Source organism: Corvus moneduloides, chromosome 4, assembly GCF_009650955.1.
Source record: "Corvus moneduloides isolate bCorMon1 chromosome 4, bCorMon1.pri, whole genome shotgun sequence".
Classification (NCBI taxonomy): domain Eukaryota; kingdom Metazoa; phylum Chordata; class Aves; order Passeriformes; family Corvidae; genus Corvus; species Corvus moneduloides.
Window position 1 is genome coordinate 73,647,136 of NC_045479.1, and position 13,251 is coordinate 73,660,386.

General features: G+C 51.9%; 1 protein-coding gene across 6 annotated transcripts in view; it reads right to left on the reverse strand.

Moving 5' to 3' along the window:
* The window catches only part of NRF1 (nuclear respiratory factor 1), a 57,210-nt gene that overhangs the window by 17,461 nt on the left and 26,498 nt on the right, over positions 1–13,251 (reverse strand). For 4 of the 6 annotated variants that reach the window (XM_032106139.1, XM_032106140.1, XM_032106141.1 and 1 more), the window contains exons 8-11: positions 12,464–12,565; positions 10,138–10,295; positions 7,507–7,631; positions 3,121–3,270 (exon numbers count right to left, since the gene is read on the reverse strand). In XM_032106139.1, coding sequence (XP_031962030.1) covers positions 3,121–3,270; positions 7,507–7,631; positions 10,138–10,295; positions 12,464–12,565 — 535 coding nt within the window. The remainder of the gene's footprint in view (positions 1–3,120; positions 3,271–7,506; positions 7,632–10,137; positions 10,296–12,463; positions 12,566–13,251) is intronic. The other 2 variants (XM_032106143.1, XM_032106144.1) reach the window with 1 other exon arrangement.

Consider the following 13,251-nt stretch of genomic DNA (forward strand, 5'->3'; position numbering starts at 1 on the left):
TGGGAATTCCATTCCAGCCCCTGCCCACCCTCCCAGCCAGCAATTCCCAATTCCCAATCTCCCGCCCAGCCCTGCCCTCTGGCACTGGGAAGCCATTCCCTGGCTCCTGGCCCTCCATGCCTTGGCCCCAGTCCCTCTGCAGCTCTCCTGGAGCCCCTTTAGGCCCTGCAAGGGGCTCTCAGCTCTCCCTGGAGCTTTGATTTCTTGAAGACAGAGAAAAGCAGGATCCAGGGAATATAAATACATCCCTTCACCTGCCAAAAGGCCTCTTTCCAGCACCTATCCTGCACTGAGCAGCTTGTGTGAATCCAGCTGGATTACTGAGGGGCTGTGAGATGAAGGTGCAGGAGCCTGGGCAAATATCATACAAATCCACCGAACAAACGGGCTTCAAATCCAACCTAAACCCACAACAAATTATAGCCAAGCATCACATTCAGAGCGTTCCCAACCAGACTGACCAGTTCCTGGTTTGGGATGAAGAGTCACCACGTGAATTGTGGGATTTAACAAAAAACAGCTGGGATCCATCAAATATGAAACTTCCCAACACGACAACTCAGAAGACAATTCAGATCATCTGAATTTTCCAAAGGAAATTCAGGATCAGCCAAAAGAGCTCCAGCTTCCTGTTAGGATGGCAAGGACGGGAACTGCTTTAGGTAGTCAGACCTGCTTTAAATTCTTGCACCAGCCATCAGGCAGCTCCTCTTTCAAAATTCATGGCTAAAGAAGAAATCCTGCCCGGCCTGGAGTCGCTACCAGTCCTGCTCCCTTCCCTCTTGCAGCCCAGAACAAAAGGGAACATATTGCAGCTATGCTGAGAGAGGAGAGCTGCCGTCTACTCCTTTAAATGTAATGTTAATGCCTCGTAATCAGCTTTAATTTTTAAACAGACCCAGCCCTCCTGTCCATTTCCCCTAATTCGGGACACGTGGAAGGTAAATGGCCTGCGCTTAAACCGGGCCAGCCTGGGCTGTGACAGCTGGGGAGCCTGTAAGTCTCAACTGCCTGATCACAGGAATGGATGTCAAAACTCACCAGGGGAGGGGAAACGGGGAGGGCAAGGGAGGTGCTGGAGACGCTGTGAGGTCAGGGAGAAGCCAGGAGACAAGGCCAGAGGGGCACGGCTCGTTTATGGGGTGGAAGCTCCCCGAGACCAACAGGACTGGGAGAGATGATGGAAGTGATGGAACTTCGCAAGCAAAGGCCTCGGCAGTGGCTCCCTGCCCCAGGGAAGGGGCTCCCTTTTGGGGTGCTGGGAACACTGGCGTGGACACGCGGAGCAGGAACGGCTGGAAGCTTTTAGGGACAACAGCAGATCCCATCAGGAACTGAGTCACCCCTGGTGCCTCCCCAGGGCGCTGCCTCCTCCCTCTGTGATCTCAAAAGGCAGCTTTGGAGCTAAAGAGCAGCCCGGAGACTTCATGTGAGCCTTGGATACAGAACGGGGGCACAAAACTGCTTGGGAGGCTCCTTGTGCTCCCCTGGCACCGCTGCCCTTGCAAAGAGGAGAGAGGCCTTGGAACAGCCCGAGTGCTCATCACAGAACAATATTTTTCCCCAAGAATCATGGAATGGTTTGGGTGGGAAGACATCTTAAAGATCCAGCTCCAACCTCTTGCCACGGGCAGGGACACCTTTCACTGTCCCAGGCTGCTCCAGCCTGGCCTTTGGGCACTGCCAGGGATCCAGGGGCAGCCATAGCTTCTCAGGGAACCCTGTGCCAGGGCCTGCCCACCCTCCCAGCCAGGAATTCCTTCCCAAAATCCCATCTGACCCTGCCCTCTGGCAGTGGGAAGCCATTCCTGTAAGCCCCATTCCTGTAAGCCCCATAACACACCAGAAGGCTGCTGTCAGGTCTCCCTGAAGCCTTCTCTTCTCCAGGCTAAATAAAGACAATAAAATGAGGTTTCCCTACCCCAAAAGGCCAAACTGTCCCCAGAAATGACCATTCTGTGTTCCCATCAAGGGACTTTTCGAGGAAGCCCAAAGGGATCCACTCCAGCCCCCGCCCGTGCTGGGCTGTGCGGGGCCGGTTCCATCCCACACCTGGGAACGGGACCCAAGGCAGCTCTGCCCATGGATGTGGCACAGCAGGGACTATTTTTAGCCCCGGTTGGTGGGCAGACAAATCCTAATCAGCAGCAGTAGCCGCCTCGTCAGCAGTGGCAGGATGTCAGCGCAAAGCCGGCCGGTGGCCGTGACAGCCCCGCGTCACAGGGACGGCTCGGGATTAGCGCCAGGAATCAGGCAGGACGGGCAAACGCCACGGGAGCCGCCAGGGTGGCTCCAAAGGGCAGGGCAAGGTGTGCCAGGGATCGGCTCGCCTGGGAGGGGTCGCTGCAAACAGCAGCACTTTGGGGGCTGGGGAATGTTTTGGCTCTTGGCAGAGCGGGAAGGAGCCGGCTGCTGGCATTGGAGCTGCGGCCGGTGTCCCAAAATCCCAACAGGGAATTCCTGGTCACACACAGCGGAGAGCCAGAGGCTGACAGGGAACGGGTGTGGGCACAGGGATGCAGTCAGGAACCCTCTCTCTCTACAGGGCACACGCAGGGCAGTGAGTGTGGTTGGAATCATGGAATCATTAAGGCTGGAAAACACTTCCCAGATCGAGTCCAACCATTCCCAGCACTGCCAAGGCCACCACTGACCCACGTCCCCAAATGCCACATCCACATGGCTTTAAATCCCTCCAGGGATGGGGACTCCAGCACTGCCCTGTTCCAATGCCTGACAACCCTTTCAGTGAGGAATTTTTTCCTAATATCCTAAACCTCCCTGGTGCAATTGGAGGTGTTTCCTCTGGTCCTGTCGCTTGTTCCCTGGGGGAAGAGACTTGGACTTGACGGGGACTAAGCTCCTTTTAACTGAGGTTTATGCCAAGGTATTTCACCCAGAGTCCAACAGCTCCAGTGCTGATAATTATTCATTTATACACAGCAATTTGTCCTCTAGGAAACACCTCTCCCTGTTCCTGGAGCTGCTCAGCAAAGCCAGGAATTCACTCCTCTGCTCTCCTTGCTGGCAGCGACTGGCATCTCTTCTACCCTCTCATCTGAAACACACCTGCAAAAATGATTTTCCTCACCTTTCCTTCAGATTGGGATTAAATCCTACCTGTTTCAGGGCAAACCTTCATAACAAAATTCTGTTCCCACCAGGGAGGCCCTACAAAAAACTTGACTTTTTCCTTCCTGTCCTCCTGGATGCAAACATGCTGATCTGCACTTTGCCAAGCTGCTAGCGACTCATTTGGCTCCATATTCCCTAAAAAGGAGATCCAACAGGAAAAACATAAAATACTGCTTTTTAAAAAGTGACATTTGCAGCCCCTAAGCCTCCCCTCCCCACCCAAAATTTAAATATTTTTCTCGTATGAAAAAGCCACCAGGTCCCAGTGGCTCAGCATTGCACCTCCCTATCCCGAGGTATCCCAAAGCAAGGACAGGGATCCCAAAAACCTGTGCCGGGTTTTCCCAGCGTATCCGAGCGTTCTCTGGGAGACACACACAGGATAGGGAACGGGATCCCAATCCTGCCCTTCCCTCCTGGATGTGTTTTCCCTCAGAGAGCCGGGTGGGAGCGGCAGCCGCGCTCCAGGCCCGGAGCTGCCGAGAGGAGCGTTCCCATTTCCCATCTGCACGGCCAAGGCTGGGGACAGCTTCCCACCTGTTGACTTTGTGTGGGAAGCTCGGCAGCCTTGCCCAGACCTGAAGCTTTTCCAGCATTTAAACCTCTTCCCACACCGAAACCACCCCCTGGGGCAGCAGTTCCGCGTGGCACTGTCACCCCAAATGCCGCTGGGGGCTCCTTTATCCCGCACGAGACGCTCGGGGACTGACGCCTCCTCGCCGGGGTTTGCGAAAGCAGGGAGCTCGCTAATCCCCCCCCGCCCACGTCAGACCCTAATGCTCTCCCCAGGCACAATCCTGGCTCACCCTCAGCCCTAAGCACGGCCCCTTTGGTTGTACAGAGAGCAGGGATTGGGTTTTCGGGATGGCTGGGGGGATGCAGAAGGGCAGGACTCGGTGTAGGCTCCTCTCAGTGTCCCCCTTTGTGCTCCCAGCAGCATCTCCAGCAGCATGGGGAGGAGATCGAGCAGGAAAATGTGCTCTGGGGACAGGAAAAGGGCAGCCAAGGGGGACGAGCAGGATCCATTGGGTCTCTGGCTGGACCAGGCTCTGGTCTGTGAAATTAATTCCCTGGTTATGGCTCGATCCCACATCCTCCCCTGCCTCTACCTTCCCAACTCTTTCCATTGTGCCTCATTCCATGCCCTGGTTTGAATTCCACTGGGTTGGAGCTTGGAGCTGGAGCTTGGAGCATTCCACTCCTCTCACCTTCAGAAACAACCCCAGATTTGTGACGACCCCGAGGCTGTTAAACCTTCCCTGGTCAGGGAGCTGCTCTGCCCCTCCCGGGCAGCCCTGCGCAGGCACAGCCCCGCCAGGAGCCTCATCAATATTTCAGGATGCAGCCGGGAAGCCCTGGCAGCTTTCAGGGCCCCCACGGATCAATGGCAAACAAAAGGCTGCAGGAGGAGGATGCTCCAGCACCAGCACCGCTCCTTCCAACGCTCACCGAGCTTCTCTCACTCCAGAAGCAGCTCCAGAGCACAGCGCTTCCTCTCAGCAGAGCATTTCCCAGCATTTTCACCGATTGGTGCTGCCACCATCCCCTCCACTTGCTCTCCATATTCCTCTGTTTAATGCCAACCACTTCGGAACAAAACCATCTGAGCCTCCAAGCGTGGGGTCACCGCTTCCTGCGTCCCCACTCCGAGCAGATGCTCCGGAGGAGCAGGAAAACCATAATGCACTTAGTTGGTTTGACACTGCATGGGAGCAGGAGATCTTGTTTCCTTCAGCTGGGAATGTAACAGATCACAAGATTATCCACAGCCCTTTCGCGGTTCGGCCACGTTCCTGGGCTCCCTGCAAGACATCCAGCCCTAGATTCCAACATATCCATGAATACACGGATGTTTCCTCCTTTTAGCCATCGTGGTTGTCTTGTAGTATTATTATTATTATTATTGTTACTGTTATACCAGAGAAGGGATGGGAAAAATGCAAAAGCGAGATAGAAAAAAATAATAAAAGAGAGTAATTCCATTTAATGGCTAAAATCAGGAGTGAAACATCTTGCCTGACCTCCAGAAATATTGATAGAAATCATGGAATGGTTTGGGTTGGAAGTGAGTTAAAGATCATCTCTTTATGGATAGTGGACACCCTCCACTACGCCAGGTTGTTCCAAACCTGTCCAACCTGGCCTTGGAAACTTCCAGGAGTGTCAAACTCTCTCCTTTTCCCTATCAATAAGATGGGGATAAATTTCTATCCTACGCTTCCAGATAGGATTTTTCCTCAGAAAAGTCCTGCAGAAGGCTAAGAGCATTCCCAGAGAGAAGCATTTATTGGGAATATCAGCAAATTAAGACCTTGCAAGCAACAGCGAGCAGGGGGAATTTGCTGGTTAGGACCATTCCGGCTCTGGCAGTTGTTTTCCCCAAATCACTCCCAATTCCACCTCCTCTGGACAGAAGGGCACAGAGCAGTTTGTTCCTGCTGCATCCATCAAATCGTGTCCAGGAGGATGCTCCCACTCACACCCCGGGCATGGAGATAAATCCTGCCGGCAGTGCCAGCGCTGGAAACCCATCTGCTCTCCCTCCCCAGACAGAGACAGCAGCAATGGATACCAACATCTCCTCCATCCCTGAGGGAGATATATTAGCTGGTTACGTAAGGAACCAACAGCATGGAGCTTCCAAGGACTCCAAAGCCCTTCCCCTTAATACCACCGGAGATTAGAGCAAATCGAAGGAGAGTGGAAACCAGGCGAGGGGCTGTGGGCGAGGTTTTGCTCACAGGAAAATGCTGCAGTCTCTCCCCTTAATGCACTCTAAATCTCATCTGATTTCCAACTCGGCTGCTAGGAAGGGGGAAAAAAAAAAAGAAGAAAAAAAGGGAAAAAAAAATAAACCAGCCCAGCCTGCATTAAAATGATATCAATGCTGGGAGAGTGAGGCGGAGTGACTCAGGGAGGGTGTGGAGAAGGGGAGTTTTTAGGGGAAGCATCCACAGGAATCCAGACCGTGAAAGCATTTTGGGAAGCAGAGCATAAAAGGAGCCAGGGGTGCAGATCTGCTTTTCCAAATCTGATTAGTTGCTGGTTTTGAGCATCCAGGGTCAGATCCTGCCTCCGATAAACACGCAGCACTTATCGCCCTCACGCCAGGCTGCCGGCAGAATAAACACAATCCTGCTCCTCCCTCGGTGCCAGATGCATTCCCAGCTCCGAGGACAGGGATTTCCCTTCATTTCTGCTCCCTCTTCAGGCTGGCTGACTCCACAGCAAGGGAATCCAACCAGCTCCGAGTCAAATTCCTCCTCCCTCCACTGCAAACTAAACATCGACGTTTCAAAGGGAGCGCGCTCCCGGCTGGATGAGGATTTTGATGGAAGTCAGCCTCGAGCCCTCACCTAAGCAGGTTCCTGCTTTTCATGCAAAGTGACAGCTCTGCCACCCAACCGTGGCCCTCCTTGGGCAATTCACGTCCAAAAAACCCCCTCGAGGTGATGTTTCTTCACAACTTCACCCTTTGCTCCCTTTTCCGGCTGATTTTGACACCTCCTTCCACTTAATCCAAATAACCAGTGGGTTTCTTGGTTAATGCCATAATAACCAGTCTGAGCTTGGAAATGATCCCAGAGTCAGGCTGGGAAAGACCTCTGGGATCACTGAGTCCAACCTATGACCCAACACCAAGGCTTCAAGTGCCAGATCCAGGTGTTCCTCGAACACCTCCAGGGTCAGGCAGAAGCACGGAGCTGGAGGCAGTGGATGAGCCCCAACGAGGCACATTTGCACATTCCATTCATCCCTTGGAGCGGTTTCCATGGATTTACAGTTTTATTTCTAGTTTGAAGAGCTGCAAAAGTCACCAGATGTGGCAGAAGGGACATAACAGGTGAGAAATGCTACAGAGAATCTCTGGAACCAAGGGATCGACTGTGGTGGGAAGATGGAAAATAAAGCAGGAGGAAAAGGAGCCGAGGCTGACTCAGGAGCAGGCACCAAGCACAGAAAAAAAGCCTTGAGAAGGGCAGGAAATAAGCAATAAAATGTTGGTTAAAGAGTTCTGGAGATGAGTTTATTATGGCACCAACTAATTGCGTTAATTGATCAAACCTGGCCCTTCCTGTGCTAGGCACAGACACACACCACGGGGAAGTTTTCCCCCCCAAAAAATAAGGATAAAGAGCCAGCTGGCAGAGGATGGGAAGAGCAGAGCCACCAGCACCACGGGAGCAAACAGGGGGTTAGTGCTCCCATTCCACCCTGAGATGATAACTCACAACTGGTCAGTGACCCCCTGAGTGAGGGAGGAGTATTTTACCACCAAAACGGTGACATTTCAATAAAAAGAGAGGCAAAGGCCGTTTTTAAGAGCCTAACTTAAAAAAACCCAAATAAAAGCTTTGCAGACAGCCTTACCATTGGCATCCTGGACTCCGGTGAGCGCCCCGACCGCTGCTGCAGTTTCCCCAGACAGGACAATCTGTCCCCCTCCTTGAAGGGTGGCCTCGGCCAGCGTGGCTACGGCGTGGGCAGCGGCTTCACTGCGGGCATGCAGAGGGGAGAGCAGGGTTAGGAATACCAAAGGAACAAATCGTTCCATTTTAACCAGGAAAACACAGGCCCAGAGAACGATCCAGAGCAGAGGGATTCGTATCTGGCCTGGATGAAGTTATGCAGAGGAGGAAATCCACGCTGGAGGAGGAATGGATGGGAAGAAGCTGCTTCCAGTGGATTTTTTCAGCTTGCAGGTGTCTTAGAACACCCCTGTGTTTTCACTGTTGCATCCTTTCACTTGGGATTGCCCAAGACTTCGGGACAATCCAAGCAGTCATTCCACATGGCTCCTTCCTGCCTTGGGACTCAGGTACCAGACCTTTGGCACTGGCACATCCTTTGGGGCTCTGCAGATTTCAGAGCTCTGCTTTCATCCCTGGTTCTGCCAGTTCACCTTGCCCTGAACCAGGCCCAGAGCTTGCCAGGACCAGCATCACCAGCTCTGGCTTCAACTCCTCCCCAGCCAAGCGGTTCAATAATTCTTTTTAATGAGGGTTATTTTCAGCAGAGTTCTGGTAAATATCTCCACACAAATGAGGCCAGGCCAAAAGCCCTTCTTGTGCAGCAGCCCTGCTGTGAGAACAGCAGCATCAGATATTTAGGAAGGGCTGTGCACAATCCTTCCCTTCCCACACCCTCCCAGCTTCCCAGAGACTGCCTCTGGACCATCAGCTCTGATTTGTCTCTAATCCCCTTTGAAACCCATCCACACCTTTTGCTTCCCCAGCATTCTGGAGCAAAGAGCTCCACATTTAATTAGAAGAAAAAAAATTGCATTACAGTGCCTCAAACTCCTGGCTGGGCGGCCCTTTAGTCTGAGATGGTGAGAAACAGACAATAAAACCTTTCCTTTTTTGCTTTCCTCACAATTTCATACATTTCCAGTGATCTCCTTCCCAAGCTGAAGAGCCCCAGCCCACTGTGGCACGGATCCTTCCTGGGCTTTGATCACTCTTGTCCTTTCCAGACCTTTTCTATCTGAGTGGTGAGCACTTCCCACACCATTCAAGATGTGAATGCCCCATCAGTTATTCCAGAAGCCTAATCCTGGCTTGTCCTTTATGCCTTTCCTTGTAACTCCCAATACTCAATTTATTCTTTTGACAATATCTGCTCAGCAGTGGTAAAACATTCCTGGAGCCAAATTTCCTACCAATTCTTACCACAATGAGCTAAAAAAAGCAGGGATTTCCCTTGGCTTCCCCATGGATGCTCCTCCTCTGCTCATTCTCTGCTCGACCAATTGACTCAAATATTTTCCGAGTATTTTCCTTCTCTTCCCTCATTTCCTGCTTAGATGCCAAACTCTTTCCTACTGCATCCACTCAGGGTGGATTTTCAGCTCTAAACAGCCGCTCTATGTCTCAGAGCAGCTCTTAAACACTCTTAGAGCACCACAATATTTTCTTGTCTGGTTTCCCTACTCCCCTTGGCACATCCTTCTCCTGAGCCTGGAGCTCTGGGAAGGCTTTTTCCCTGCAGGAAGGCCAAGGGCAGCTCAGCAAACCTGGGATCAGGTGTAACACCATGCCCAACCTTCCCACTTGGGGAAAAAAAAAAAAAAAAACCCACATAGAGAAATCCAGAATCCCAGAAATGTGCAAGATAAAATCCTGCAAGTTGGATTTGGGGAGATGGGGCTTTTTCCTGTAACTCCAGTGTCCTGAAAAGATCATTTGCTTTTAAAAGGGAACTTTACAGGGAAACTATTAGTAAATAAAAAGCCTAGTTGACCAACCTCATGTAGCAGACAAGAAATATCTCAAGGACCCGTACCTGGACCACAAAGAGCAGAAACAGTTCTAGGTGTGTTTGGGATTCAATCCCAACAGAAATTTGGGAGCAAACTGGGATCAAAGTGATTCCTTCAGCAGTTTCTGGATGGAACAAGGTCTTGGAGCTTTATTCCAGCCACCAGCAGTGTGGTCTGGTGCCCTGTCCCATCCCCTGGCTGCTCAGCCAACAGCCTCTAAGCAGGATCCTGGTTTGGAAGAGGAAAATTCTTGTCCACGCCTCAGCAATGGGAAACCTCCTTCACTGCTGTGCTGTGATTTCCTACAGTGCCCCTGCTCCCTCAGGGAGTGCCACAGCCATTTCCAGGTTCTAGGAACAGCAGGACAAGTTTAAGCAACTCAGCAGAGCTGAGCAAAAATAATTTGTCCTGCTGGGTGGACCTGTGGAGCTACACCTCAGATCTGAGCGCAGCCAAAACACCCTTACAGAGCTCCTTCCAGCACTGCAGCTCCTTCAGCTTCTACTTCAGAAAGACTGGGAAAAAAACCCCCCAAAAACAGTGGCCTGTGGATGAAATTCTGATTCTGAACAGAGCAGGAATCAGGAACTGTCCTGCACACACCTGGACACCGCCCGCCACAGGAATTCGCTAAGGAAAAGCCTCTCAGCAGGGTACAGAGCGGACTCTGCACCATCAGAAGGACACCCAGGAAGGAGATGCCAGGCCCAGGCTGTGCCAGCTGTCCCCTCTCCAGGTACCTGTTAAGTGCCATGGTGACAGTGGCTCCCTGCTGCATCTCCTGCGACGCTGCCACCGCCGCCTCCGCTAACGAAGCCACCGCCTGCGTGGCCTCCGATGCCTGCGTCGTCTGGATGGTCATCTCCCCGCCCTGTAGCGTCGCCCAGTTCTGCTCCACCTGGGAGGGGAACACAGGGAAAGGCTGTAGGATCAGGCATCATCACCCTCAAGGGGTGGCTGCTTCCCAAAAAGAAAGAGACTGATCATTTCAAGAGGTTTTCGCCGAGTCCTGCACTGGAAAAAGGGAGGGAGGCTGGGATCCACCTGAGGATGTGGCTGGACACCACAACCCTCACCAGCCATGAGGCTCATATTCCATAAAGATCCATAAAAGTCCTCAAAAGCCCAGAAATCCCTCTTGTCCAGCCAAATCCTCGACAAAACAGGGCAGTGCTGTTGTTGTTGTACTCAGATCACTGCCTGCCAGCCTGGGCTGTTCATTAATTAGCTGTGCTTAATGGCCATAAATTAAAACACAGCAAGTTCCACCTCACCAGGAGGAAGAATTCCTTCCATGGAGAGTGGCAGAGCTCTGGAACAGCTGCCCAGGGAGGCTGTGGAGTCTGGAGACATCCCAAACCCACCTGGACGTGTCCCTGTGTCACCTGCTCTGGGTGAGCCCGCCTTGGACTGGACGATTCCCAAAGGTCCCTTCCAACCCCAACTACTCTGGAATTCTGTGTTTCTGCAGTGCTGGAGCCCAGCATGGATCACATCTCTCAGGGAAAGGGGCTGTGTTTTCCTCCCTGTTTCTATTTGAACCCATCCACTGACATTTTGGAGATTGTCCATGTTCCCATCCAGGATTTATTTGGACGGCACCTGTGACCTCAGATGGGATCGAGCCATATTGCTTAATAAAAAATGATGGTGGCTGGAAGTGTTCATGTATCCCTAAAATTCCCTAACTCCAGACCTTCCCACAGATGATTTTCATATTACCTAAAGTTCACCCAGTTGCTCATTTGGAGCTTCACGGTTCAGGAGATAATGATTTTATGGCCACAAAATCCACCAGGATGAGAACTAAAAACATATTTTGGACCAAAGAAGTGGAGGGCCTGCTGACAAATCCTACTGGCTGCTTTGCAAGATGAAGATCTCCCTCCACCCCCCATCCCTGTTCCCATCCCCATAAACATTTCAGGACACTCACCAACTGCTGAGACACACAAACAAAAATGCTGTAGAAAGTGATGGAAAAAACACCTCAATTCGTTGGGATGGAGAAGGATAAAAAGCCCAGAAAAGCAGAGCTGGCTCAAGACTCCAGGTAAAAGTTTGCACGAGGAAATTTTGCTGCCTTTGGGCAAAGGTTAATCCCAAAACAGGATGGAGAGGGAGGGAGAACCCGAAACTGCGGGTGGGAAGGAACACCTCAGTGACACACAGCGCCCTGCGAAGGTGCCCAAGGTGTTCCAGAACAGGGATGGAGTAAGGGAAGAAGGAAAAGAAGCTGGGATTGCCCAGGCCCTGCTCCACAAAGGTTGAGCCGCTGAGATTCTCCAGCTGAGAGGGTGTAAAAGGACCTTAAACCCACCCAGATCCATGGGCAGGGACACCTTCCACTAACCCAGGCTGCTCCAGCCTGGCCTGGGATGGGTGAGCCCCATCCAGCCTTAGTTGTGCCTTTGAAAGATTTCTTTCAGTTCTCAGGAGATAAAACCGGTTCTTGAAAACCCTCAAAGCAGCTGCAAAGTACTCCAAGGCCGCTCCAGGCTGTTTCACTCAGGGTCTGAGATGGGAACAGGCTCTGAGGCCAGCAAAGCTGTTCTGTGCTGCCACCTCTCGCCGCGACACCCCAGCCAGGCAGAGCAGGCTGGGTAGGAAAGGGACAGAAAGGGACCTGCAGCCTCATTTAAAGGTGGGTTTGAAGCCAAGAGGGCAAACAAAATCTTTATAACTTTAAGGGAATGTTTCTGAAATACGCAGAAAAAACCGTATTATTTTTAATGTATTATTTGGTAAAAAAAAAAAGGGGGGAAAATAAATGTTTGCAAGTTTGAGCGTTCAGATTTAGGCATGGGAATGCCAAAACAAAATACGAAATAAATAATCTGGGGGAGGTATAAAAGAATGTATGAAATTCAGACCTAAGGCTTCCACTATAACTGTGTTTGTAGAGCCCTGAGTTGAAACAACAGCAATTCAGCACTTCCTATATGAAATGACAGTCTCCTGTTCTGTGTCACCCCTTAACTCTGCAGGCTGGGACCACTGAGACATTTATGGAAGTTCAGGCAGGCCACCCAGGTGCCCCTGGGTGAAGCTGAGGCAGCTCCTCACCTCTCCATCAGCCACGGCAGAATAATTGACTTGTGCGACGGTGACTGTGGTGGGCAGCTCGGAGGCGTCGGCCAGCGTGGCCACCGTGGCACCGGTGCCAACCTGTGGAGGAGAACAGAATAATGCATCTGTCACTGCAGGAAATGCCCACGTCGCTCAGGCAGAGGGGCTCTCAGAGTAAAAAGGATAAGGAATTTGCCAGGAGGGTTGGAGAGGAGGTGTTGGAATAGGTTGTGCAGGGAAATTGGGGATGCCCCATCCCTGGAAGTGTCCAGTGCCAGGTTGGATGGGGCTTGGAGCAAACTGGGATGATGGAAGGTGTCCCTGCCCATGGCAATGAGAGGATCTTTAAGGTCCATTCCAACCCCCTCCCACCCCGTGATTCTGTGACCAATTGTAATTGCAGAGCTCGCAGGAAACACAGAGCTGTCTCCAGAGGAAATCCCAAGCTGGAATCATGTTAATCCATGGCAGCTTTTGTACAAGTTTTGTACAAGTTTTGTACATCCCTCATGCTGTCCCCATGTCCACGAAGGCCTCACCATTCCGCCAGCCTCAGGAAGAGCAGCTGTGGGAGCACGGTGGAGCCAGCTCCCTTCTCCCTTAAAACCCACCCAGCAGTCCTGGCTCGGAACTCCCTGCACACCCTCCTTGCTTCCCATTCCCTGGGGCTCATCTCCAGGCACCTGGCAAACATTAGCTCATCCTCAGTACCCCTTTGGAAATCACCTTTCCCCCGTTTAACAGCTGGGAAAGGACAAAGGCAGGGAGATGGGCAGCTTTGTCTC